The sequence below is a fragment of the Calonectris borealis genome, chromosome 12 (genome assembly GCF_964195595.1).
Source record: "Calonectris borealis chromosome 12, bCalBor7.hap1.2, whole genome shotgun sequence".
Classification (NCBI taxonomy): Eukaryota; Metazoa; Chordata; class Aves; order Procellariiformes; family Procellariidae; genus Calonectris; species Calonectris borealis.
This window is the reverse complement of record NC_134323.1, coordinates 8,472,114-8,496,734: the sequence shown is the minus strand read 5'-3', so window position 1 is coordinate 8,496,734 and position 24,621 is coordinate 8,472,114. Positions and strand designations below refer to the sequence as shown.

The 24,621-nt window shown below is 35.6% G+C and overlaps 1 protein-coding gene and 1 long non-coding RNA gene across 2 annotated transcripts in view; one reads left to right on the top strand and one right to left on the bottom strand.

The window, feature by feature from the left end:
• The window catches only part of LONP2 (lon peptidase 2, peroxisomal), a 48,816-nt gene that overhangs the window by 4,096 nt on the left and 20,099 nt on the right, over window positions 1–24,621 (top strand). The window contains exons 5-11 of the mRNA XM_075161224.1: window positions 152–315; window positions 1,005–1,099; window positions 3,148–3,406; window positions 11,337–11,478; window positions 17,466–17,616; window positions 18,149–18,275; window positions 19,351–19,484. Of these exons, the coding sequence (XP_075017325.1) occupies window positions 152–315; window positions 1,005–1,099; window positions 3,148–3,406; window positions 11,337–11,478; window positions 17,466–17,616; window positions 18,149–18,275; window positions 19,351–19,484 (1,072 nt within the window). The remainder of the gene's footprint in view (window positions 1–151; window positions 316–1,004; window positions 1,100–3,147; window positions 3,407–11,336; window positions 11,479–17,465; window positions 17,617–18,148; window positions 18,276–19,350; window positions 19,485–24,621) is intronic.
• Window positions 5,136–24,621, bottom strand: part of LOC142087231 (uncharacterized) — a 29,001-nt gene continuing 9,515 nt past the window's right edge. Inside the window, exon 3 of the long non-coding RNA XR_012675385.1 lies at window positions 5,136–5,173. This is a non-coding gene — a long non-coding RNA (uncharacterized LOC142087231). The remainder of the gene's footprint in view (window positions 5,174–24,621) is intronic.

The following is a 24,621-nucleotide window of genomic DNA, read 5'->3' as shown; positions in this document are numbered from 1 at the left end:
TTAAAAAAGAAAATAGTCTTTTAAAACTGCCGAAACTTTTTTTTTTAAAAATCTGAGCACTTTCTGACATTGAATAAATGCTCGGGTTCCTTTAAAGAGTCATTTGATGCCATATTGATACTATTCTCTGGCTCTGTTTTTCATTTCGTAGGTTGTAGCTATTCGTCCTAATAGAAGAATCAATCACATTCCAAGCACTGTAGAAGATGAAGAGGAAGAAGAAGATCATGATGATGTTGTCATGCTGGAAAAAAAGATTAGAACATCCAGTATGTCAGAACAAGCTCTTAAAGTTTGTCTTAAGGAAATAAAGAGGTAGGAGACTTTCAGATGGTGAAAGTCTTTTATTTTATTTTTTAAAACAAATCTTGCGTTAACCTTTTCTTATTTGATGATATGTTTGTTTTGGTTGTGTTTTGGAAAAGATTTTTAAAAAATTAGTAGGGTACTGTTTTTTGCTTAGGAATTTCATCATTTCATCTTTTTGGAACATCAGAGGTGATGACAAAGAAATACGAAGTCTGCTAGATACGGTTTACACATTAACATAGCATTAAACTGTAAGCTCTAAGCCTCTGTAGAGGTTATGAAGTGAAGATCTAAGAAAAAAAAAATACTAACACTGCAGTTGTTAATAATTAATGAATAAACTGACCCAGTTTTAAGTGAGGGGATAACTGTGCTATCCATGGTGATATGATGGTTAACAACTTCTTCTTCAGTGAGGATGCATATATAGTGGTGTATGCATTGCGTATGCAATGTATGCATAGGGAACTGACACTTTTTTTCATTTCTCTTTGTATCCTATAAATAACCTATTACTATGCAAAGAGGATCTCCTCATTGAAAGTGACTTGCTTTTTTAGTGTTAGGGTTGTCAGAAAGTAAGAGGGTATGCTGATGACCTCAAGTTTGCTAAATATCTATCTTGTGGTGCAGGAGAGTCTTACTTTGCAGTTAATTCCTGATTAGCCTTATGAATTCTGTGTGTGTATTTCCAGATTAAAGAAGATGCCTCAGTCAATGCCAGAATATGCTTTGACAAGAAATTACTTGGAACTGATGGTAGAATTGCCATGGAACAAGAGTACAAAAGGTAAACCCTTCTATTATTGTTGATTGTCTCTTTCACAGACATTTTAGGACAAGTAGCCATCATGTAAACACTATGTACTTAGTTCTGTCTTGTAAATGTTTGTCTCATTGTCTGATCATCAAAATGTCATTAATACATTACTCAAGTCTTACGGTCTGCCTGGCTTAAAGTAATATCTGTATAGTGAATAGCCTATGTAGTTCAGTTGTACATCTAAGAATTGAATGTGAAAAGTATTACGAATATCTACCCAGAAAAATGAAGGTGTTACTACTTACAATCTGTGCTAGCATGTGTCTAAAATAATGAAGAAAAGAGCAGCTAATTACTTTTTATATGTCAGACATATTTGTAGCATTGACCTTCCTGAAGAAGGTTCTGACATGTCTTAAGTTAATCAAGTTTGGTAAGGAACAAAAAGATGAAAAATCACAATTATAGTTGATTTTAATAATTATAACTTCAGGTACAATAGAAAAACTGAGTATCACGTCGGCTTTGTACCACAGTTTTCAAAAGTTGTGAGCAGAGAGTGATTATTAATATGGAAACAGTATGCAAAAATGGAGAGCGAGGAAAGAGTAGAAAATCAAATATGACTTTTCCTACTGACCAACACAAGTAGATTAAGTGGGCAAGATAACTTTCCAGAAGGTGTACTGCTGGAGAAAAGGATTTTAATTCCTTCTAGCAGCTACTGAAGAATGAGGCTTTTGAATGGCATTTAAAACAATCCGATTTTAAAAGAAATTTAAGATACCACACCAGCAGAAATGTTTGTCTATCTTTTGCCTTCTCAGTATGCATGGTGATGAATTTTGGCCGTTTTGACTAGAGCATTGGCTGTGTACAAATCTTCTTGTAAATATTTTCTTTAATCATTAAATTGTAAAAAGATCTACCTACAGATCTTTGCAGATCTCTACATAATTGTTCAAAGAATCCCAAAATGAGTAAAGTACTTGTTGACACTCGTCCTAACAGAATGGTTCTGTGGTGAAAGCTGCTCTTTAATCTTGCAAAATTATGCCATGTCACATGTAGTTTGAAGTTTTTACTTTAAAGTTGCGAAGTTTGTATTCACATTCATGTGAGTGATGCTTTGGACTCCATAGGTACAGTGAATAAAAATATACATGAATATAAAAATAGAAAATCCAGTAGAACATTATGATCATTAGTGAATTTTTTGTTCAATAGTTCATTACAAAAATTTACATGGTTGACGATGAGAATTTAATCACAGTTGTCTGTATGTGAAATATGCACATTTACCGGTATGAGGGGTCTGCATCTGGAAGGCACAGAAGTTGAAGGATGGGTGTGTGTAGAGTTGACAGGCTTCACTGCTTCCTGCCTACTCTCTTTATGTTGTAGAGCAGAAGAGAAGACATCTGCTTTGTGCCAGAAATTCCTGCTCTGTGTAAAGCATTAGTTAATGTCCATCGGTGAGGCCTGACCATTTATCTCAAACTGTGGCAATTGCAAAAAACCGATTTTCCAGTGCTAGTATCACGAGTATTTTTTACAGTGCCGAATCACTTTAAGTGTTGCATAGCAAGTAAAGCCTGCCCTTCAAGCCAATAGCATCTTGCTCTGTTTGTGAGATGGTTATAGACTCTTACCATAAGTAGATGATGAGGACATAGATGAATTTGTCTTTTGAGAAGACCTTACAGGATCAGACTTATTTCTGTGAGAAAGCAAATGCTGAAAAATTTCTGTATGACTGATGCGCTGTTCTAAAATAGATATTAAGTTCATTTGAACCAGATTTCCATCTATGACACAGTGAAAAGGCGGGGTTTTTAAAATTTTGTGTTGGTCAGTACTATGATCTCTCTAGCTTATGTCTAATTTCCTTATTAAGGAGAATTATAATGGCTTTGTTTTAGGAAAACGTTGTCTGAAATATGTGTGTGTGTCAGGGGGATTGCATTGATGAACATGTTTGAAAATGTGTTTGTTTCTATTGTATCGTAGAATTAATTGTTTCCATTTTTAAAGGTAAATGTGCTGATATCTTTTCTGTTGTCAATGATTGATAGATCGCCTTGAAATTCGTGCAGCTCGAATTCTTTTGGATAATGATCATTATGCTATGGAGAAGTTGAAGAAGAGAGTTTTGGAGTACTTAGCTGTCCGACAGCTTAAAAACAACCTCAAGGGACCCATTCTTTGTTTTGTGGGGCCCCCAGGAGTTGGTAAAACTAGTGTTGGAAGATCAATTGCAAAGACTTTGGGTCGAGAATTTCACAGAATTGCTTTAGGAGGAGTCTGTGATCAGTCTGATATTCGAGGCCACAGGTAACTACTTCTTCCTTTCCTAATTGCAGTTTTTTCTTTTGTTTGTTACAGAATGTATTGATTATTTTCATTGTTTAGCTAATACAGAGAAATTTTGCTTATTCAAACAATGATAGTTATTCACTGATTTTTCTTGTTATTCAACGGTATTATTCGGGAGAGAATTTTAGTAATAGGAATGGATGTTTAGTGTTGAGATACAGCCATTATTCTTTCCTTCTGCTGCTGCCCTTTATTGTCACTGTGGAGAATGGAATTTCATCTTCAGTCATTTTGGCACTTTGAAGTAAAATTCAGTAGAAAGTCTAATGGAAACTGTTAAATGTTGGATCTGATTTTTCTACTTTTTAAGAAGGATGTAAAGATTTAGTTATACAAAATAGCCTATGAATAGCAATGCATTACTTTATAACCATGTTTGTCCCTAAAACAGGAGGAAAACTGAGAGTGATGCTGAAAAGTTGCTAGAGTTACTTAGTATCTCAAACTTGGTAGTGTACTGTTTTCCTGTTTCAAAAGGAAGGTTTTACAGGGATGCTTAAGCTGGAAGATTTGAAAGGAGATTTTTTGGTTGACTTTCCTTAGGACTTTTTTTTTGATCTTGCGTCTCTCTATGTATCTACTTCTTAGTCTTTTAAATCATTTGTTTATATTAGAACATTCCCCATTCCTTGCAACTGGAAGCATAATAAATGGGTAATGTAGATAAGTAACTGCCAAACATCAGTGCAGCATTTTTGGTTGCATTAAACTTATTTTATGCTTATCACATGCAGTGTAGGAAATTTGGACTAATGAATTTCTTAGTGTTCTAAAGATCTGTAAAACTATGTGTTTGTTTTTTTTTTTTAAAGTCACGGTATTGAATAGAATTTCTCCTTACAATAGTAGGTAAATTATTATGAATTAAAGCTATCAGTTATTTCTTTGATGCCATGTAGCAGTTAATTTTGCCCAATGGCTATGCTGCTACTTTCAATCATCAGAATACACCATCATTCTTGCTTCAATTCCAGGTTATTCTGTAATTTCTTTTTGTTTTCAAGGCATAAAAAAGACCCTGGAATTCTTATCATTTCCCTATGTAATTTTAATGAACACTTACAAGAAATGCGCTAATAAAAGTTCATTTTGTGATATCAGACTTCTGACTCTGTGAGCTAGTTGCATGTGTGAATACATTAGAGTGGTAGAAGCTCACAGTCCCAACTGGAAGGAATGCGGGAGACTCAGTGGGAAATCTTGTGCTGAACATATACATAAACTTCTAGGAATCTGGAATATAACATATTTCTAGGAATCTAGAGTATAATACACTATTGATCACTTTTTAGACCAGAACATGAGAGATGAAAAAGCAAGAAAATGGTGATTTTGTACTTGATGACAACTTGAAAATTCAGAGTTGGTTTGTAAACCTTCAGTTCAGCACCCTTTATCAAATGAGCAACACGTTTACTCCTGTGCACTTCCTGCAGGAGTTTTGTTTTCCAGAGTGTTTGACACTTACCTAGAGCTTGTAGCTTGAAAGAATAATCTGTCAGTTTTTTCTTAGAGTAGTTTTGGTCAACATACCCAGCAGCCACTGGGGGGTTTCTAGATACATTTGTTTTAACACATCAGTTTTTACTGCATAGCAGGACTCTGTGCATGTGTATGTGATTGTTTTGCAAAACTTTGTAATAGCTGGCCTTTTTACCAATTTAACTTACACGTTAATGGAAAAAGAAGCGAAACTCTGTCCTCCTCCTTCACTATGTATTATTCCTGTAATTCATAAATTGTGTTGTTAATCACTGCTTAATAAGTAGGTATTCTGATGTTTCAGATGGTATGCATCATAAAAACAATTTAAAATGTGATTCAACATGTTGCTATTTGAACTGAAACCACTAGAGGCTGTTGAATACTAAGCATTAGAGACAGAAGTAGCTTTTCTAGGGCAGAGCAGCACTCAAGCCTTTGTAACAGGGAAACCACGTCTGTCAAATTGACATTATAAATAAAAGTAAAACTGTCATCAACTCTTACTCAATTGCCAGTAATTCCTTACTGTTTTCCTCTTCTTTTTTTTCGTTTGGCTTTCTATCTTGTGCTTAGACTTTAGTAAAGAGTAAAGACAGCTACAGTCATGTGATAATGAGGCTTTTAAAAACTTTTAAACTCAGGTGTTTGTGGCTGTCATTGTAGTATTTTTGAGGGCACTTTAAAATTATTAATGCGTGTTAGAAGGTAACCATGATAAATTTCGTATTAAAAAATTTACTTGAAATTAGCTGATGGGAAGTATTTGATAAGTAAGTTTATTTTTCATCAGCAAAGGAAAATACTGTCTAGAATTAGCAAGAGTATCATGTGATTACTCTTCAACAAACAAGTGTATAGTTTAAAAACAAACTTTAGAGCAGTTAGTATGAGGAGTCCCATGTAAAAGATTGCTTTTGCAAGTTTTTTGTGGGTAAAATCAAACCCAACTGTTGCATACTGTTTTTTTAATTCTGCTTCATTTTTTTCCTGCTTTTCTGCTTCTCAGAATAAGATTTAATCAAATTAGAACTGCAGCTTTTCTGTAGACGTCTCTCTCTAATGTCCTTTTGCATGAATAAATCCTTCAAGCTATTCCCAGTCAAGTGAATCCATATTGTGCATCTGGTGGCAGTCATAGAGAGGAATTACAGAGGTGGTCTAAAAGTGGAGGAGACATAGCCTGCTGTTCCCTGAGTTTTACTTTTAATTGGGCTGATTTTCTAATATTACATGTTAGGAGCCATTCTTTTTCTCCTAAAAGCTCCTTATTAGGCTTTAAGACTTAAGTTAAGGATCCATTAACATTACAGAAGAATGATAGTATGTGTACCTACTAATGTACTAAACATTAAAAAAAATGTACTAAATATACTAGAAGATTGCACTTTCGAGCAAATATTGCCTGAAATAGCATTCACTTTGGCCGCTTATTACTGTTGCAAGTGAAAGATGCAGACTGATAGATTCAGCAAGCAAAATAAAACATATTAGATGGGAGCAGGGTGGGGAGTGGTGTTTCAGTAAGTGTGCTGTTCCATGTGATGCGTAACTAGGGCAATCGGAAACGCCCAGTTTTTGCCATTTCAGTGTGGATCACGTGCCTGCAGCTGGAGTTTGTGAATCCTTTTTTGATTGGGTGAAGAGTAGCTACTACTGTTCTGCATTCCCAAAATGAAATCATCTTCGTACAAAAATAGCTGCTTTATCAGACATCCTCCAGCTGTTGTTCACATTTACCAGTCATCTATACCATATGTAAAAATTTGCTGGTTTACATTTGTTGTTAACTTATACCAAAAAAAGGTAAAAAAACCCCAAACCACCCTGAAGGATGACTTAGAATTTTTTTCCAAGAAGCTCACTGCATACCCTAAGTACTGATCTCCTCAGTACTGATATTTTGTTTTATACAGGAACTATATATGATCTTCTCTGTTGCGTGTGTGTGTGTGGTTTCCTATTTTTGAAAAGGAAAGATGTAATTGTGCCATTTATTTATAGTAGTGCTGGTGAGATCCCTGTGAAGCTCTTTTCTCTCTCTCTCTCACCTCTGTGTGAAGCACTCTTTCTTATATTATCATCACTTTTCAGTTTCTAGAAGTTTGGATAGTTTACTTCTGGCTTAGGCCTGTGCTGAAGACTTGTTCAGGTGCATCTGTGTGAGAAAAGGTGTGATTCCCCAGCACTACAGCTATGCTAGCGAAAGTTCACAGCATAGGCCTTGTTGCACTGGAAAAAAACCAAACCTCAAACAGTTTCACCTATGATGGGAATATCTGTGTTTATTCAGGTATAAAGCATGGATTTGTAAAGCACTTGAGTAGATGCAGCCTCTGTCCTTGCAAAAAAACAAGCTGTGACCTTGTGCAAGTATGTTCAGGAATAGTTTCTTTGGTGGCATTAACTTTGTTATCTTTTCCTACCTCTGCAGTTTGAAAACCACTGTAGTTAAAAACAATCTAAAACTTTTTGTCTTTAGAACAGTATGAAGAAAGTGGGTCATGTTTTTATCAATAATACTAGTACTGCTTTAAGGGTTCTGATTCATACACATTCCCAGTTTACATCGGGAGAGCTGACAAGGTTGGATTTCCCAGCTGTCTGTCTGGCATTTTCTAGGATACGTAGCTCCCAATGACATGCTGTACAACTCGAGTGTTTTTTTAAAGGTACCTTTTCAATGATTTAAAAATAAATAAAAAAATTACTAAATTACAGACCTTCTGTGGCATGAGCTCTTAAGGGTTTTTTTTAATTGTTACTACACAAGTGAGATAACCGGGAAACTTGATCTGTACTTCCTGTTGTGAATGGAAAGCAGCTGACTCTCTTTCTAGGTTTAACGCATGGAGAGACACAGTGCATTGAAAAATGAGCAAAGCCACATTGTATCATAAAAAATGCTGACGTAGAATATTGTTTTTCCTCCTTTTAACCCTAGCTAAAATAATGAAAATGAAGAATAACATCACATTCAGTGGCTACTGTTCACAAACAACAGTATTCAGTTTCACAAGTTACAAGGCAAAAGTTAATGTCCAGGCAGATAAATGGCCATATCTGCTTGTAATTTTAATATATTGTAGTGGTTTTATATGTAAATATCTGCAGGGTCTGTCTTACTGAGGAGTCTTGTGTTGAGATGTGTTCCATAATAACCATTTAGAAATGGAAACAGGATTCCTATGTTTGTATTTTCAAGGTAAAATACTACGTTATTGTTCTTTGTCATTCTACATATGACATTTGCATTAGCATTCTTTACTTGCCTTGGAGATCTTGAGTCTTTGATTAATAGTATAATAAAATAGGTACTGGTCCACCTCTAATAAATGAAGATGTATCACAGATTTAGACTGTTACACATGGGAAGAGTTGATACCTAGGTAGTTGTTATCCTAAAATGTATAGTCCCGAGTTTCTATTTTGTGATACCTGATCAAATTACGTAAATAAATTTAAGCATGTTTTTATTTGAAATTTAGTGCATCAATTAAACACTTAAATCGGAGTTAGTTGTTTAGGTTTACTATGTCTAGAGATGATTGAAAATACAAATGAGAAGAAGGAAGTATGAGAGAGTGGAAGAGTGAGAATAGTCAATTGTCAGGTAGCGAAAGGAAGAGCAGAATGTTTCTAGCCACTGTGTGCTTTTCTCATCTGTTAACCCTAATTCTGTGGAGACTGAGTATTTTGCAAAACTGCTCCATATTTCCAACAATAGTTCCTTTAATTGTGACGTTTGAGTTTCTTGAACAACTCTTGGGTTGTATAGGGAACCATTTAATCATTTTCGTAACATTGGATCCATTTCAGTTGGACTGTGGTTTCTATTTAAGTTTTTTATACGGTAGCTCATGACCCAAGGCTTACTTGGGACAGGGTGCATAAAAAAAATATTAAATTAATGATTTTCTGTTACTGTTAGAATGTTTTTCTTATTGCTTGCTTTAGAAGCCACTTAATTTTTATACTCTTAAAATTGTATTTCTCCAAGGTATTGATCTCACTTGACTTGTCATATGTTGTCTTGAGTATATTTGCTTTTTTCTGCTTTTTCTTCACCACAGGTCTTGATACATTGTGCTCCAGCCTACCTAGCATATGGTTTATTTTAAAATGTTAAGAAACTTGATAGTGTACAACAGTTAAGTCTTACTGAAAGATACTGTATCTGTGAGAATCTTCCACAAGTGTAAATATGTCATTAAACACCCAAATCTACTTGAATCTAAAATGACTGTGACTTGAAGTCTGTTTTCAGAGTTGAGGGAAAAAAGGTATTTCAATCTATTAATAAAAACAGCTTTTTTGTGTCTCAAGAAAGAAAAATCTCTTCCTGTTTTGTTTTGGTTTTTTTTAAGTGCTTCTATTTGGAAAAACTCCGCAAAAGTTTTTTAAAGTGGTGTGTGTGTGTGCATGGGTATAAACAAACAGATTTATTATTCAGAAAACCTTTTGCTACCTAACACTTACCCTTTGACCTGTGTTGTTGCAATTGGATGGTGAAGGGAGAGGAAGAGTGATTATTCACAGTGCTTTCCCTTGACTAGAGAAACCCAGTTTACCTTCATTCAGTTTATATACCAAAGCTGTTTCTTAAAACTAGATGGAACATAGGTATCTCAAAATTTTATAGAATTTGGAAGGATCAGATAAAACTTTGTGTATATAAAAACACAAACATGCGTTAAAAAAGTGTGACGTCTTTAAGCATGCACTTGAGAATAATGTACCAAGCAAGGAAGAAGAATGTTTAATGTTTACCTAATTATGTTATCCTATTACTGGCATAAATAGGATATTAGAAATATTTTTAAAAGTCAGGCTGCATTGTTTCTGAAGCATATAAAATTATTTACTACTGCTGTAAGCACCTTTTGTTAACAAAAACCAAAGCCAACAACAACAACAAAACCTCACCAACAACAAGCAAACAAACAAAACTCAAAACCACAAACAAAAAAAAAACCCAACAAAAAACCCCAAAGAAACCAAAAGCCCCCAAAATTGCTACAATGATTAATTTGGTTGCACTGGTAAATGATTTACTTCTGTGAACTTCAGTTCTGCTTCAGTCTTGTAATTTTCTGATTGCATTTTATAGGATCCTTTCATTCTTTTGGCAAGGCTGACTCTGTACAGATGGAGAGTGAAGTGGCATGCTATTATAATAGCTCCCCCATGCAGATTCTTGAGCTGTAATAAATGTTACATGGTGCGATCCTCAGTGGAGAGGAATCCACTCACTCACTGCAAAGACTCTACACAAAAGCAGTGAGTTGATAAACTATTGCATGCTGGCTGCTCCAGTCTTTAGCAGCTGTCTCATGAAGGTGGCAATAGGCAAACTGAAATTCAGTTGCATTTCTGGCTATTTAAAAGATCTTAAAAACTTTTATTTTTGCTCAGATCGAGAATTAAATACAGTAATGGCAATTTGTTCCCTCAGTGGTTAAATATTACATGGAACTAACATCATTGCTGTGTGGTTTGAGTTGGGTTTTTTTTTTATATTTAAAGTCTTCTCTAGTATCTTTTGAAATTACTCCCATGGTATTTTTGGTTTCGTCTTTCTAAATGTCATCCTGTTTATTTTGGACTGTATTAAAACAGATCATATGGCAAAGCAGGCCTGTTCTGCATATCTGCTTTGTGAGGGTCATGAGATAGGTACTGTAATTCAGCACTTCATGTATCTCTCTCTTCTTGAGTGACCAGCATTTCATACTCTTAATTATAGTATTTTTTTTAGTCGTGGCACAAGCAGAAAAGGCTATGACAAATGCAGCAAACAAGGGATGTATATGCATGTAAAATGTTGCTCTATGCATTGTGAAAAAAAGTTTTTACCATCTTTGCTGAATGAATTCAGACTCATAACTTTTTTGTACCGTTGCACTGTTCTATTTTTTTTATTTCATGTTGAAATGACCTAGTAAATACAATTATTTTTTGTGAGTATTAATTAAAGCATGCTGTATATACAGGGGACATTGACGGTTCAGCATATTTGGAATTTTGCCCTAATTTGTAACATGCTGTGTGAACTCTGTTGTGATGACAAAAACCCAGTATCATCATTATTAAAATGTTAGTGTTAATGAGATTCATGCTTGTACTGAATCATGCCTGCAAGCCATAAAGTTTGCATATACTTTAATGCATATGTTTATCTTTCCAGACCAACTAGTGCACCATGGAACTGGAATTTTCATCTGCTGATATAATTGCTTATATTAGTTCAGATGCATATTCCATATTTTTATCAACTAGTTCAAAAAAGTTTTGCAAAAAAAGCAAGAATTGTTACAATGCCGCTTATTTTTCCATTTTTCTTTCAGTTTAGTTTTGGTGTTTCTACTCCTGTTACACGGATCTGTCCCCTCTTTATTTCTCACAGGCGCACCTATGTTGGCAGTATGCCTGGCAGAATAATCAATGGACTGAAGACTGTCGGGGTTAACAATCCAGTATTCCTGTTAGATGAGGTTGATAAACTGGGGAAGAGCTTGCAGGGGGATCCTGCAGCAGCCTTGCTTGAGGTAAAAGATGTTAAATTACAAGCATTGCTTCATTTGTAATTAAAAAGAATTATAATACTGGACTCAGAAAGGAACATTCACTGGACAAAAGATAACATGACAGTGTCAGCTTTTTTATTCAAATACCAGCTGCGATGTTTTGACATTGTTGGATTTCTGTCAATTACTTGTGCACAACGCAAATGCTGTTTATGCTAAGATATCTTTAATCTCAGTGATCTGTACTTAAACACAAGGATGTATTTTGTGCTAAGTGTTTTGTATATTTAAAGACTGTTCAAGCCTTAAACATTACGTATTTGGGGGACTTCAAGACACAGATTTTTAATGACCAAATGCTGTTAGCTATGAGAAAGAACTGTAGAGGCGGCAGATGGTAGCTGGACATTTTCAAGTTTTCCCTTTCTTTCTTGGAACAATTTCAATATATTTTTGAAGCTTTTCATGGTATAAGCTTATATTGGAACTAAACATTTTATCTAGTATGTAATATGGACTAGTTTCATGTTCTTTTAGCAGCATTTCTTTAATTAGTGTTGTAATTAATTTTCTGAACTTAAGTTTTTCATTTAAGTCACAGATCCCTGCTCCTTGACTGATTATGATGTGGTGAGTGTTCACTTTCCATGAGAGTCAGCTATTAAGTGTGTTTTTTCTGAAATTCTGGGACTCAGACCAAGATATAAATTAATCTAATTTTGAAGTATGTGGTGTAGTTATTTTATCACAAAGAGTTTAGAGGTGTTAAAGTTGACTTGCTTAAAGACACAAGTAAAATCGAGGAGATACAAGTAAGGACTGTGGTGAACGAGATACTGTTGGAATATTTCGTAAATCCATCAACTGTTGAGGTGCTATTAATTAGGTTAGTTGTTGGGATTTCAGGAGGCTAAAACTTGAGTGATTATGAAGAATATGAATTGAGACCTATGCCTTGCAGGCTTCATGTATCAGAGGACTCTGCAGCAGAGAACAGTAATGAGTTGCCATAACCTCCTTTCTGCCTTCTTTTTCCCTGGAGTATGACACACGATGATATCCCAATACAATTCCTTCTTCCACTGAGTTGCATATTCAGTGGTTTTATTCTAGCAGTTTGCTGTATGGGGAAAAGACAAAGAGCATTGCCCTTCTCCAGCATCTTAGTGCAGAAGGCTGTGTACATCTTCCTGTGCTAGCACTGATGATGAGGAAAGGAGAGAATGAGGAAAGTAATGGCACAGCAAGGCTGGGCTAGGCTGAAACGCTTGAGGCTGTCCAGATCAGATGTAGAACTAGTGCACTTAATGGTTTTGGTATTGTGCGCATTTAGAATTTCCTTATACTGCTGTGTTTTTACACTGCCTACCTCTCTTCTATGTTCTCTCTGGCTGTAGGGGCTATCATCCTATGACTGTTTCAGCTGAACTGCTTCTGTGATTGTTCTTTACCTGTTTCAGTCAAAAGGAGTTGGGTTAGTAAACGACATTTATCCAAATTTTTTGAGCTAGCCTGGCTCACTTTCACTGAAATGATTCAGGGCATAATCCTAGAAGCATCTCAGTTGTCAGACTTAAGGTATGGTAACTTCTGTAGCTCGGCGGTTCTGGGTGGGGATGAAAGTAGTTCTGGTAATATTAGCCTACAGAGTCATTCTAGTGACTCTTTTTGACTGACAGTGCTTAATACAGTGATTTGAATTTGAAAAATGCTACTTAAATTAAGGTGACTTGAGCTCATCTGTATGCTGTATGACTTTCTGCAAATGAAATGTCAATTGACATTCTACAAATGTCATGATTTTCTTCCTGCTAGATAGTGTAAAATTACTGTTTTGACAAGGCCAACTAGTTCTTTGAAAATCAGCATATGAACAGGCTGTGGTTTGAGAGCTCTGTTTTGATCTTTGCATGTTAACATGAGCTAGTAATAATTTAAATGTGCTAGAAAATACCATGGCTTCACTTTTTTTAGCTTCTAAAAATGACGGTTATGGTCCTTTACCTGCATATTTCTCAAGTGTGTAGTACACATTTCTAGAGTGCATGAAAAGCCTCTAAGTGCAAGGAAGACAAGCAGGGGAGTGTAACAAATATTCAAATGCATTTTCTTTGTACTTTTCATTTGTGGGATTTTGTTTACTCTTTGCTGTTAATGGTAATGAGCTCTGGTTTTGAGTTTGCTGATATTTTTTCCGTCATTTCTCCCTTAGATATTGAACTAAACTGGCCTAAATCTAGTCAATGCATGGGTAAAAAATACCTGAAAATCAAATTTTGTTAGCTAGCTGAATGTTGTTTGCTAGGCAGTCAGAGTCAGTAATGAAGCAATGATTTGGCTTTTCTTGGAAAGAGAATAACTTTTTTTGGAAGTGTTCCAATCATGAATCCAGATCTGTACATTAATATTAATTTTACTCAACCTTTTCTGTTTCTTCTAATTTATTTTTCATTCCCTGTCTTGCAGTAGAGAATTAGCATTTCTGTTCTTCTTCTGTCGTGACAAGTGTGTGAGGGCAAATGAAATTAATTTTTTTTTTAATTATTTGTGTTTGAGTTTTTGATACTTTGTTGCTGCTTTGGGATGTTTCTGGTTTCCATATTTTAAAACCAGTCTCAGTGATATTCAGCTCAGCTCCTGCCATGGATTATTCCAGCTGAGGCTTGTCAGGTTAGCTTCCAACTGTCTGCCTGGGCTGCAGTCTTTATGTAACTCGTTGCTAATTGACCATTAGTTGCATCTGGAGAAGTAATTGCTCTATTAACCATGTCTGGGCTGCTCCCATGTGAGATCTGTATATCCCTCTACTGCTGTCTAAACATCCTGAAGCAGGTGCTTTACCTCTTCTAATGGAGAACTCATGCCTGGACATATTAGCTTAATTTTCATCTGCTTTTTGTGGTTTACATTGTTGGAAAGTCCATCTGGAATGAGCAAAGGTGGCTATTATGTAGGAGAACAAACAATAGTAAGTGGTCACCTAACTGGCACATTTGTTTTTCAGACTGCTGCTTCTTGTTGGTAAGTGCCATCATTAACTATAAAAGGCACATCCTTTTTTCCTTAATGTGTAGGTGTGTTAAATTCTCACTGACTGTCTACAGTCGGATATATTCAAGAAGAAAATTGCCATACCCTGTAAGCTTGGAAGCAAAGCTTGATGTTTTATAATCGCCGGATATATGTTTAGTTCCAGTGCTTCTGCAGAGTTGTTGCTTAAGCAAAACAGAATGTCTTCCTATTTCCAGTTACTGTTCATCAACAAGGGAATGTTTTAGTCTAAATTTAGATGACCTCTGTTTAAAAGAGAAGAAAACAGAAATGGATCCAAGTGCCTGATAGTGAGTATTTGTATGCAGGGAAATTAGACCAGGAGCATAGCCAGGCAATTAAATGTTCGTGGAACTTATTCTGGATTTTGTGGTAATAAAAAGCTGGTACAGAGAAGCCTTTGTGTGCATGTGAGCTGTCGGCCATAAATTAACCAAGATATTTTGTTCCCTGAGTGTTCTTGTTGTAATTAATATTTTTGTATTAGTTGAATATCTTTGAAAACTTTTGAACTTTAGCAGAGATACCTAGCTGAAGAACAGTTCTATTTGCTTTGGAAAATCTGTTTTAAATGCATAGGCGTGATATTGTTTTATGTCTTATTCTAAGAAATAGTTACCATGACAAAGAATTATTAGTCCAGAGAAACTCTAGCCTTTGTAGAAAATCTCAGATAATTCACATTTTTAGATACAATCCAAGTTTGTTTTGATTACAGTTTCCTTTACCTTTATTGGATAGTATTGTTTGTGCATGCATTTTATGTATCTTTGTAAATAATATTATAATCACCAGCTTAGCACTAGTGGGATTCGTAAGGATTTCTAGTTGCAGACTGGAAGGACAAAGAGATAAACATGCGTGTAGATAAATGTTATAAAAAAACAACTTGGTCTGTCAGAATACATTGTTTTTCAACATCTTTGGAAGTAGTTGCAAACGCTTCAGCTAATAGACTGGAATTTTGTGGAAATACTGTGTTATCAGTATTAAAAAAAAGGGTAAGTTGAATTAGGATTTGCTGTTTAAATCAGTTTTGAAAAATTTGCAAGAGTAGACTTTGAATGGGAGATTAATATTTGGTGTAGATCTACTTTCTTTGAAGTTTGTAGATGCTGTGCTTGGAAACACTGCCTATTGTTGTGTCCCCCTACATTTTAGGGCTAGATTGTAGGACTAGTTGAGGTAAGAGACATCTTTAACTGATTGAATTATGCATAAGTGTACTTGGCTAGTCAAGATACTTCAAGGCCTTTGCCTTCATCAGTACATAAGGGAGTAAATGATAGCAGCTGCCTGCTGAAGAGGGTAAGAAAAGCAGCTTTTGAATAGCTTATTGCCAATGAACAATAGCATTCACTGAGTTCCAACCCTAGTTTTAGAATTTAGGTATATGCTTCAGTATGTTTTAAGATTTCACTACTAAGGGGAACGTATAACTTGTATTTTATTACAGTCGCAATACATTTCCAAATATTAGTCTTAAATCTGTGCAGTACTTCAAAATAAAATCAGAAATTGTTCTTTGTTTTTAAAAGTTCTGCTGTGTTTTTGGCATTCCATAAAAAAGTATTTTACTAGTTTGTTGTGATCATAAACATTTCTGTTCTAAAGATTTTTAACTTTTCAAAGACTGAACAGAATTTGAGAGTAATGAAAATTCAGAATTGTTTCTTTCATAACCAGCTAAGAAGTGCTCAAATTCAGTTTTTTAGAATTATCAACACTGTTCTTGGCTATAATTCAAGTTGTTAAGACAAGGGGTGCATTCATTTGGGTATAGGCAGATAAATTATTTTGACAGCAGTGGGCTATTTCTCAGGAGATGCATAGGTCCCATTATTTGTAACATGAGAATTATTCATGTCGGTGTAGCATTGATAATTCATCATTTGGGAAGGAAAAGTGTGGCAGTACTTTAAGGGGGGGGTGGAATGAAGGTGATTCATAGGTGGTGATATAGAAGCCAAGTGTAGATTGCTATATACAATGAACTTACAATTTTCAGCACTGTTAAAAAAACTACAAGACAGCACCTTAGTACACTCATGATCCACATATATAGAATATTTATCACCTAATGCAGAAAAATAGCTTAGTCAAGTAGTAGCTTAAATATATGCAAGTGTCGTAATAGCACACATAAGTAGTACTAAAAGCAATAGGAAGACAACACTGATATTTTAAGCCGTAGTTGTACTTGTGCAGTAAATTTTTGAGATTGGTCAGACTGTGTGTTGTTGTTCTTCAGTGCTTATTTAATTTTGTCTCTGTTTTTTTTATCACAAAATTTGGGGAAAAAAAGAAAAATGCAAAGATTGTGTTGGGAAGGCCAGGGCTCACCTACAGTCAAGACTTGCATGGGATGTCATGGGCAATGAGCTTCTACTATATTAGGAGTAAAAGGCTGGACAAAGCTGAATGAGTGGGGCAGGTGATTTAGTGACAGCAGGTAAGGCTGAGATAATCCATGTTCTTCCCCTTGGTCTTCACAGAGACATCTCTCAGGTTGGTGTGCTTAGAGTAAGAACAGCTACCAGCAGCAGATGAGGATTGGAGTCAGGGGTTACTTGAGAGAATTCTGCTCATACAAGTTCATGGGACCACATGGGCTGCTTTTCCAAGGGTGCTGAGAGTCCTTAAAAGGCCGCTCTCTACTGTCTGTGAAAGGTCATGGATGTAGCTTGCAGGAGGTACTTGATGATTGGAGAAATGCTGCAGCCATCTTTAGAAAAGGGTAAAAAGAACTAATGGGGAAACGACTTTTTTTTGCATGTGGTGTGGAATGTAGTTGCAGAGTAATCAGACCGAGGCAGGATATTGAGGGTCAGGCTTTAGTAATATTCATAACATATTTATGAATCTAAAGTCAGATTTGACAGATCCAAATGGAATATAAAAATTTTATTTACTTCTAATTGAGCAACTGCATCAATTTTCTGTTCACTCTTGTTAAGGTCTTGGATCCAGAACAAAATCACAGTTTCACCGATCACTACTTAAATGTAGCTTTTGATCTGTCCCAAGTCCTTTTTATAGCAACAGCCAACACTACAGCTACTATCCCACCTGCTCTGCTGGACAGAATGGAAATTATTCAAGTTCCAGGTAACGCTACAGTGTTTTCATTAAAGTGGCTATTGCAAGTCCTAAACAATGTTGGGGTGTTTTTCCTGAAAGGAAAAGCAGTTCCTTAAGGTAAGCCTGCCAGGAATCTAGACTGAATGGCCAGAATCGTTAAAAGAGACTAGTCGGGATGCCTCCATTATGGCCTCTGTCATGAGAATGAAATTTAGCATTGCACTTAGGAAAATTCAGTTCCGGGTATATGGAGATAACATCGATACATTCTATAACAATATTTTCACTAATCGATGTGTTTGTATTCTAACTGGCTGTTGGCTGATGCATCTTTTTAAGATTCCAATGAAGAAAGGGATCTTTGAAACACTAAAATTCTATTCTTCTTGTTCACATGAAGTTATGAATAACCACGAAGTATCATACCAACAGCCTTTTAAATTATAGCTGGGGTTTTTTTGTTAAATTCAATCAGGTACAATTATAAATGGTAAGAAATTTGATTATATCGTAGTCTAGGAGCAAAAAGATTAGTAAACATATGCTTTTTCTTTTGAAGGATACACACAAGAAGAAAAAATTGAAATTGCACATAGACACTTGATTCCTAAACAGCTTGAACAACATGGCCTGACTCCACAGCAAATACAGATTCCACAAGTAACCACTTTGGACATAATTACCAGGTAAGTATGTTGTTCATTGCTTTAAGTTTAACTTCTTTTTCTGGTAACTAGTAAATCATTTATAAAGTGATAACAAAAAACATTTCTTAAGATCTATTGTCCTTAATAACTTCAGAAGTTCAACAATTGGTGATTTATGGAACTGCTCTTTCCTGAGCTCTGTCTGGCTCTGGTGTCTAAACTGAATCATCCTTCCTTCTCTAGAGAACTCCTTGCTCTAGCTCTCAGAGTGTGGCTCACAATCAGTTGTGTTGACACAATTGGCAAGGCATTATGAATAAATAGAAACACTTGACGCTAGTATTGCTGCAGTGTTCAGTGTGTGAAGCTATGATCTTGGCAGCAGACAACCTTTATTTTAAAGAATGAAGTTTTATTTCTGTCATTTTCATAGAAAAAATGGAAATTACCATTTTGTTTCTTGTGACTTGATGGACCACATTTATCTAAAAATCAGAATTAGGGTAAAAAAATTAAAATGTGTTTTTTTAAATAGCTTGTATTAATTAGAACTACTTTTTTTGCTGGATGTGAAAGCAAAGATATTGATCAGAACATCTTTTGGACTTGAAACTAGCTTATTTCCAACGGACAAAGTGTATCAGTATTTTATGACCAGGAACAGCATTTTGGCATTTAGTGAGTGTTACTGTCTGGTGTTCCTTTTTAATTCATAGACTAAAAGAAAATACTCTTTTACAATCGGTTCCTCAACTTTCAGTGAACTGTATTTTGAGTTTTAAAATAGTTCCTCCTTTTAATTTTTATGCATCTGAGAAGAGCTCAGTGCTATGGGAGCATTGTTTAGCATTTCGCTAAGGTTTGACACCAGGTGTTAGTCGTGTCTTCTTTCCACTCAGTAGTTTGTCTTTCTTTACAATTTTTTAGCAAACCACAATTATTTTGATAAAAGCACATGACATTTTTTTCCTGTTTATTAGAGTAGCCCAAGGTCTCACTGGCTTTCACGTCTCATTTTATTTGGATGTATTTTTAAAAGGAAAGTGTGTTTACATTCAAAAGAAATCTCTCTTACAAAGCATATTCACCAATAAAACAATTGTCTCTACGCTAGATACACTAGAGAGGCAGGAGTCCGCTCTCTGGATCGGAAGCTGGGAGCTATTTGCAGAGCAGTGGCTGTGAAAGTGGCAGAAGGACAGCACAAAGAAACAAAGCCAGATCGTGCTGAAGTGGGTGAAGGAGAAGGTGTGTATCTTTTGCACGTTTTATTAAAAAGGAAACTTCTAACGTAGTCACTAGGAGGCTGATTTATCAACATTTTCTCTTTTTTTATGCTTCTTTAAGGGCTCTGTTTTTAAAAGCTTTGCAAATAGAGTGACATTCTTATTATGCATGGTTCAAGTAGTGCTGCATTATGGCTTGGGATACATAAGTAGAGTAATTTCAACCTGCCAGGTTGGTAATTGAGAAGTACAGTGGATCTGTTTCATATCTTAGATATGCAATTACGATTTGTGTATCTTTTTATGTCTTCCTAGGTTTTTTTACGCAAATCTTTCACTTTTTTTTCTTTAATAAAAGACTAAGCATGGTTTTAATTATTGTTTTTAAAAAGGTTCTTTAACTGTGCTGTGCATGCTCTACAAGCTCAGAACTCAATCAGGTTATTTTGTTGCACTCTAAAATAAATGTCTGCTTGAAGAGCTTTGAAATTAGAAAGGTTTAGGGGCTCTTCTTACATGCCTTTTAAGACTGCGCTTATTCTAAGTCTCTTAGAGCTTTGATAACTTGTCAACTTCAGTAAGTCTGTCCTTGTTACCCATGTATACAGACATGTCATCCAACAGATTGTATGAAAACTGAACATAAAAGTCTCAAACAGCAAAAATACTCAGGTAACTGCTTCACCAGTAAAGGTAGACCTCTTTCTAGTCTTGAAATAGAAGCGGGAAAGGAATGAGTCTGGCCCGTTATCCAATTCGTGTGCAACACACAACTGGTGACTGCTCCCTTTTTATCCCCAAATCAATGTTCTCTCTTAATAAGAATGAACATCCATACTGTGTTTGGTGAAACATACCATGCAGAGCATAGACGGTTATGGTTTTATTCCAGCCAGTTGCTGATGGAAGATCTCACTGTACACCGCAGTTTTCTGTTGAAGGCTTCAGAGTGCTCATTGCAGCCCTAGATTTCTGCAGGAGCCCACAGTTCAAGGTAGATGAGAAATGTGAAAGGACAGAATCTGAATCTGAAGCTGAACTTCTAAAATGTGGATAGTCCTTAGTCTCAATAAAATCTAGCAAACTGGGTGTCGGTTGTTTTGTTTGTTTGTTTTTTAAAGACTGCAGTGAATCCAGTGGACACTTTCTGACAAGAAATACTGCCAGTCTGTCAGAGAACAACTGTATGCCAGAGGACACCGGAAAGCAAAAACTGCAGAATGGCTGCTTACTTTTGCTCCAGAATACTCACAAACTTAAAATACTAAACAGACCCCTGTTGGTTTGATGTTTTGAAAGATTCCACAACTAAGCTGATGTGGAAAAAACCTTTCAGTTTTAACATCTGTACAGCTACAATAGTTCCAGACCGGTTTGGAGGAGGACAAATAAGGAGACTCGTTATCTGTTCCTTTAAAATAAGGCAGCTTACAAGTCTGAATGGTGCCCCCCCCACTTTCAGAGAGTAAATCCTGGGGGGCGAAATATAACCAATATTTGTAAAAACAGTTGTATTAATTAGAAAAGTATATGAAGAAGAGTTTTACCCATAGTAAAAACTTTTGTAATTTGTCTCTGGAAATCTGTTTATTGAAGGTCTTTCAGCTTTACCTTGCCTTTTTTCCCTAACTCAGTATTTCCTTTCTGAAAATTAAATCTTCTTTTATACCTTGTTGAGTTTTCTAAGATCATCATAATGTCTGTAGGAACCGTAGTATCAGAAGATTGAATTTGGTCTACAGATTAGTGTTTGCTTAAGTGGATTCAGCTCAGTTTTCTCTGAGTGTTTGGCTTAAAGAAAGTGAATTCTCACAGTAGCAGTGGCTGTGCATGTGTGAATGACTGTGCAGTTTAAATTGTTCCATCTACATTAGAAGGAAGAGCTTTTAAGACATATTTATTAATGGTTTCCATTTATATTATGTGCATCTTGTCTACCTTCTCTCCTCTGTGCTGGATTTTTCTGAAGTCAAACACTGGGTTTGTCGTTACTTCTGTGATACCTGAACTTGCTTTGGAAGGAGAATGCTGAGCCTTTGGGCTGTGGTGGCCAGGCTTATGAGCATGTCATATTTTTAAAGTATTTCTTTGCACTGAAGGGTAGCTGTGTCTAAAATGTGCTTAAAAAATCTAATGCGATTGCTGAATAAAAAAAATTGTCATTTTGCTCTTCAAGCCTTCTGATAAAATAAACGAAAAGTAGGTTCAGAGCACAACTCCTGATACTATAAGAAGAAACATTTTGCTATTAAAGCAAAGAACAAAAAGGAACTGTATTAGACATCTCAATCCAGTGAGAGAGGTATTTACAATGTTAAAATTAGCACTGTACTTGCAACTTAGGTATTTACACTATTAAAATTATACACTGTTAAAATTAGTACTGGACTTGCGACTTACCAAAGCTAAGTGAAAACAGCAAGCTAAGTGCTTCAAAAGAGGGCAAAATGCTAGCATTTTTGGTTGACGCACAATTTGGAGTAAGCCCAGAAGAAATGAGCTGTGAAGCCTTTGTACTTCTGGAATTGAAACTGTCCATAAGAAAAAGCTGTGTTAATAAAAGGGAGTCCAAGAGACAGGTGGCTCTATAGTTAAACTTTGATATTATGAAGACATGTATAGAATGGTGGAGTCTGCCACATGTGTTTTATTTTGTACTAATAATGCGCTTATACCCTGCCGTATTTTTAGCAGAATATGTCACTTGTTGGCAGTATATGAGAGTAGGACACTTTTAAAAAAATATTTTTGTTTAGTTTTCATTCAGTCTGTTGGAAACAACCAAGCATTTAAAACCCAGAAATATCCCCAAATATTTGCAAGTTGATGCAAGTAATGGGATTTGTAGCCTAAATTTATTTCTTTGGAATTTTTTTTTCCTGTTGATCAGTGGACATTTGTGCAGTTGTGCATAGCGATGATGAATTTTTATTTCGTATAATGAATTACTCTGGAATAATAGTTAATCAAGTTGTTGTCTCTTAATAGTTTCATTTAGAATTATTTCTTGATTTTTTTTTTTCTTTATCTGTATAGAAAGACCTATAATTCATTTTTGCTTTACACATTTGTCAGTTACTGATGTGGGATTGAGACTCTGCAGTTAGTGCATTCACATGTCATGAGTTGTGAATATGAGAGAGCAAGCTACAGGCTTGCCTTGTAGATTCTAACTTGCTAAAGCATAATTTGTATATGATTCATAGCATATCAGAATAGTAACATGGTGCCTATTGTGTTTATTCAGCTGAGTGCCTTCTGGCTTGTGGGTTTGTAATAAAAGTTGAAAGTCATTAGGTGGTAGAACCGCAAAATTTCCATCATTATATTGATTATATCAGATTATTAACTCAAAGTGGAGCATCTGTTTTCAAGGCTTTGTAAACATCAGGCTTTTGACACTGTTTGATAGTAGGCTCTAAAAATGGAGGATACCTGCTATAGCAGAACTGATGCTAGGAGATATGCTGTCAAGCTGTGTTTAGCACTTTCCAAAAATGCATGACTGAAATACACTGGCAGCTTTGTATTGCCTTTCTCGCTCCTTTGACTCCTGCGCTTTATGATGAAGTTGGCAAGTGGAGGAGTGTTAGTTTGCGTCAGTCGTTGAATTTGTACAGTGAACTTCAGCAAAAGCAAATGGAGTCATTTTTCAGACCTCTCCAGGGAGTCATCCTTGTGTACAGTAACACTGATATTTTATCTGATATTTTACTGAAACACTATCTAAGATTTATGAGACACTCATCTAGTCTTTGACACTAGAAGAAATTCTAGGAGTCACAAAAATATGTGAAACTCTCCTTCCTATTTTAGTGCAACTGCCTTGAGAATACAATGCAGCAACTGTGCACTAAGGCATCATATCATGATACGACAGTTGAAACCCAGAGTGAAAAATGATTTGTCTAATTCAGACTTGAAAGGAGGTTTAGGACAGGTAATATTTAATAACTAGAAGTGATTAAATGAGGATTCTGTCTATGTTGAAACCAAGGCTTTGAAAATACTTAAACATTTCCATAACCCAGTAATACAATACACTTTGTTCTACTCCTTGAGGATGAAACAACACTTGCTTTTGAGTTTAAATGCAAGTTTGACTGAAGTGGTCATTGTGAACTGAAACATGTAGTCTTTACTCTCCCTCCCTCAACTTTTGGGCATAATGCATTTTATTCACAAAACATTATTATGCATGACTGTGGGGAGTTTCGCTTGTTTTTAGTATGTATAAGGGCCTTAATACAGCTGGGCTAACATGACTGCTATTGCAAAAAGTGACCTATTCGATGTTCTAGTCAAAACTCAGCACTTCCAGAGCATGGGATCTCCCATAGTGCTGCGAAATGAGTTTATGAAATCTGATCAGCATAAATCCTGTGGTGGTATGACTGTGGGCACTCAAGTTTGAGCTCAGCTGTGCTGGCGTTAGTATACTTATCAGTTCTGCAGACTGTAATATGTGGTTCTTTCTAAAAATTGCTTGGAATGTCTTTTCTGTTTTAGGCCAAAGAGGCATAAATGTTACAAAAAGTTGGGTTTATATACAAACTATTTTTTTACCATGTTAATTTATCTAAATATTCCTGCATGAAAACCTCAAATTCAAGTGCTTCAAGTACATGTTGTTATTCTAGATCAAAATTGATGGAATGTAATTATTTTGTGAAAAGAGAAATTTTCTGATCCTGTGGGGAATAAAGCACATAGCATTAAATTTAAGTATACAAGTAAGCATTAGTAGGATTGGGGTCCCAGGAAGGAGTTCCATTCCAAAAGAAAATCTTTGGGAAGTAACACTTCCCAAGTATGTAGTGCATAAGATTTAAGTTGGACAATGGAAAGTTGCTTTTAAGATGTAGTTTCATGTTATCCCTGGCTTTGAATGTGGACTGTGGTCCAACAAGGGCAATCTCATTCTTTCCTACCTAACTGCAGTTTTGTGGAGTTTGTAAGTCAGTTTGGAGGGGCTAAAATAATTCTGGGTCTGATTTACTAGCTGAAGCATCTGCTAGTAAATCAGCTGAGAAAAAAGAACATGCTATTTTCCCTTTAATTGCCAACAAACTTGAAACCTTTTCTTTCATGCTTATGTTCTTTTTTTATACCTCTTCATAGCAATTCAGCAAATCAGAATATGTTATGTTAAAAGCTGT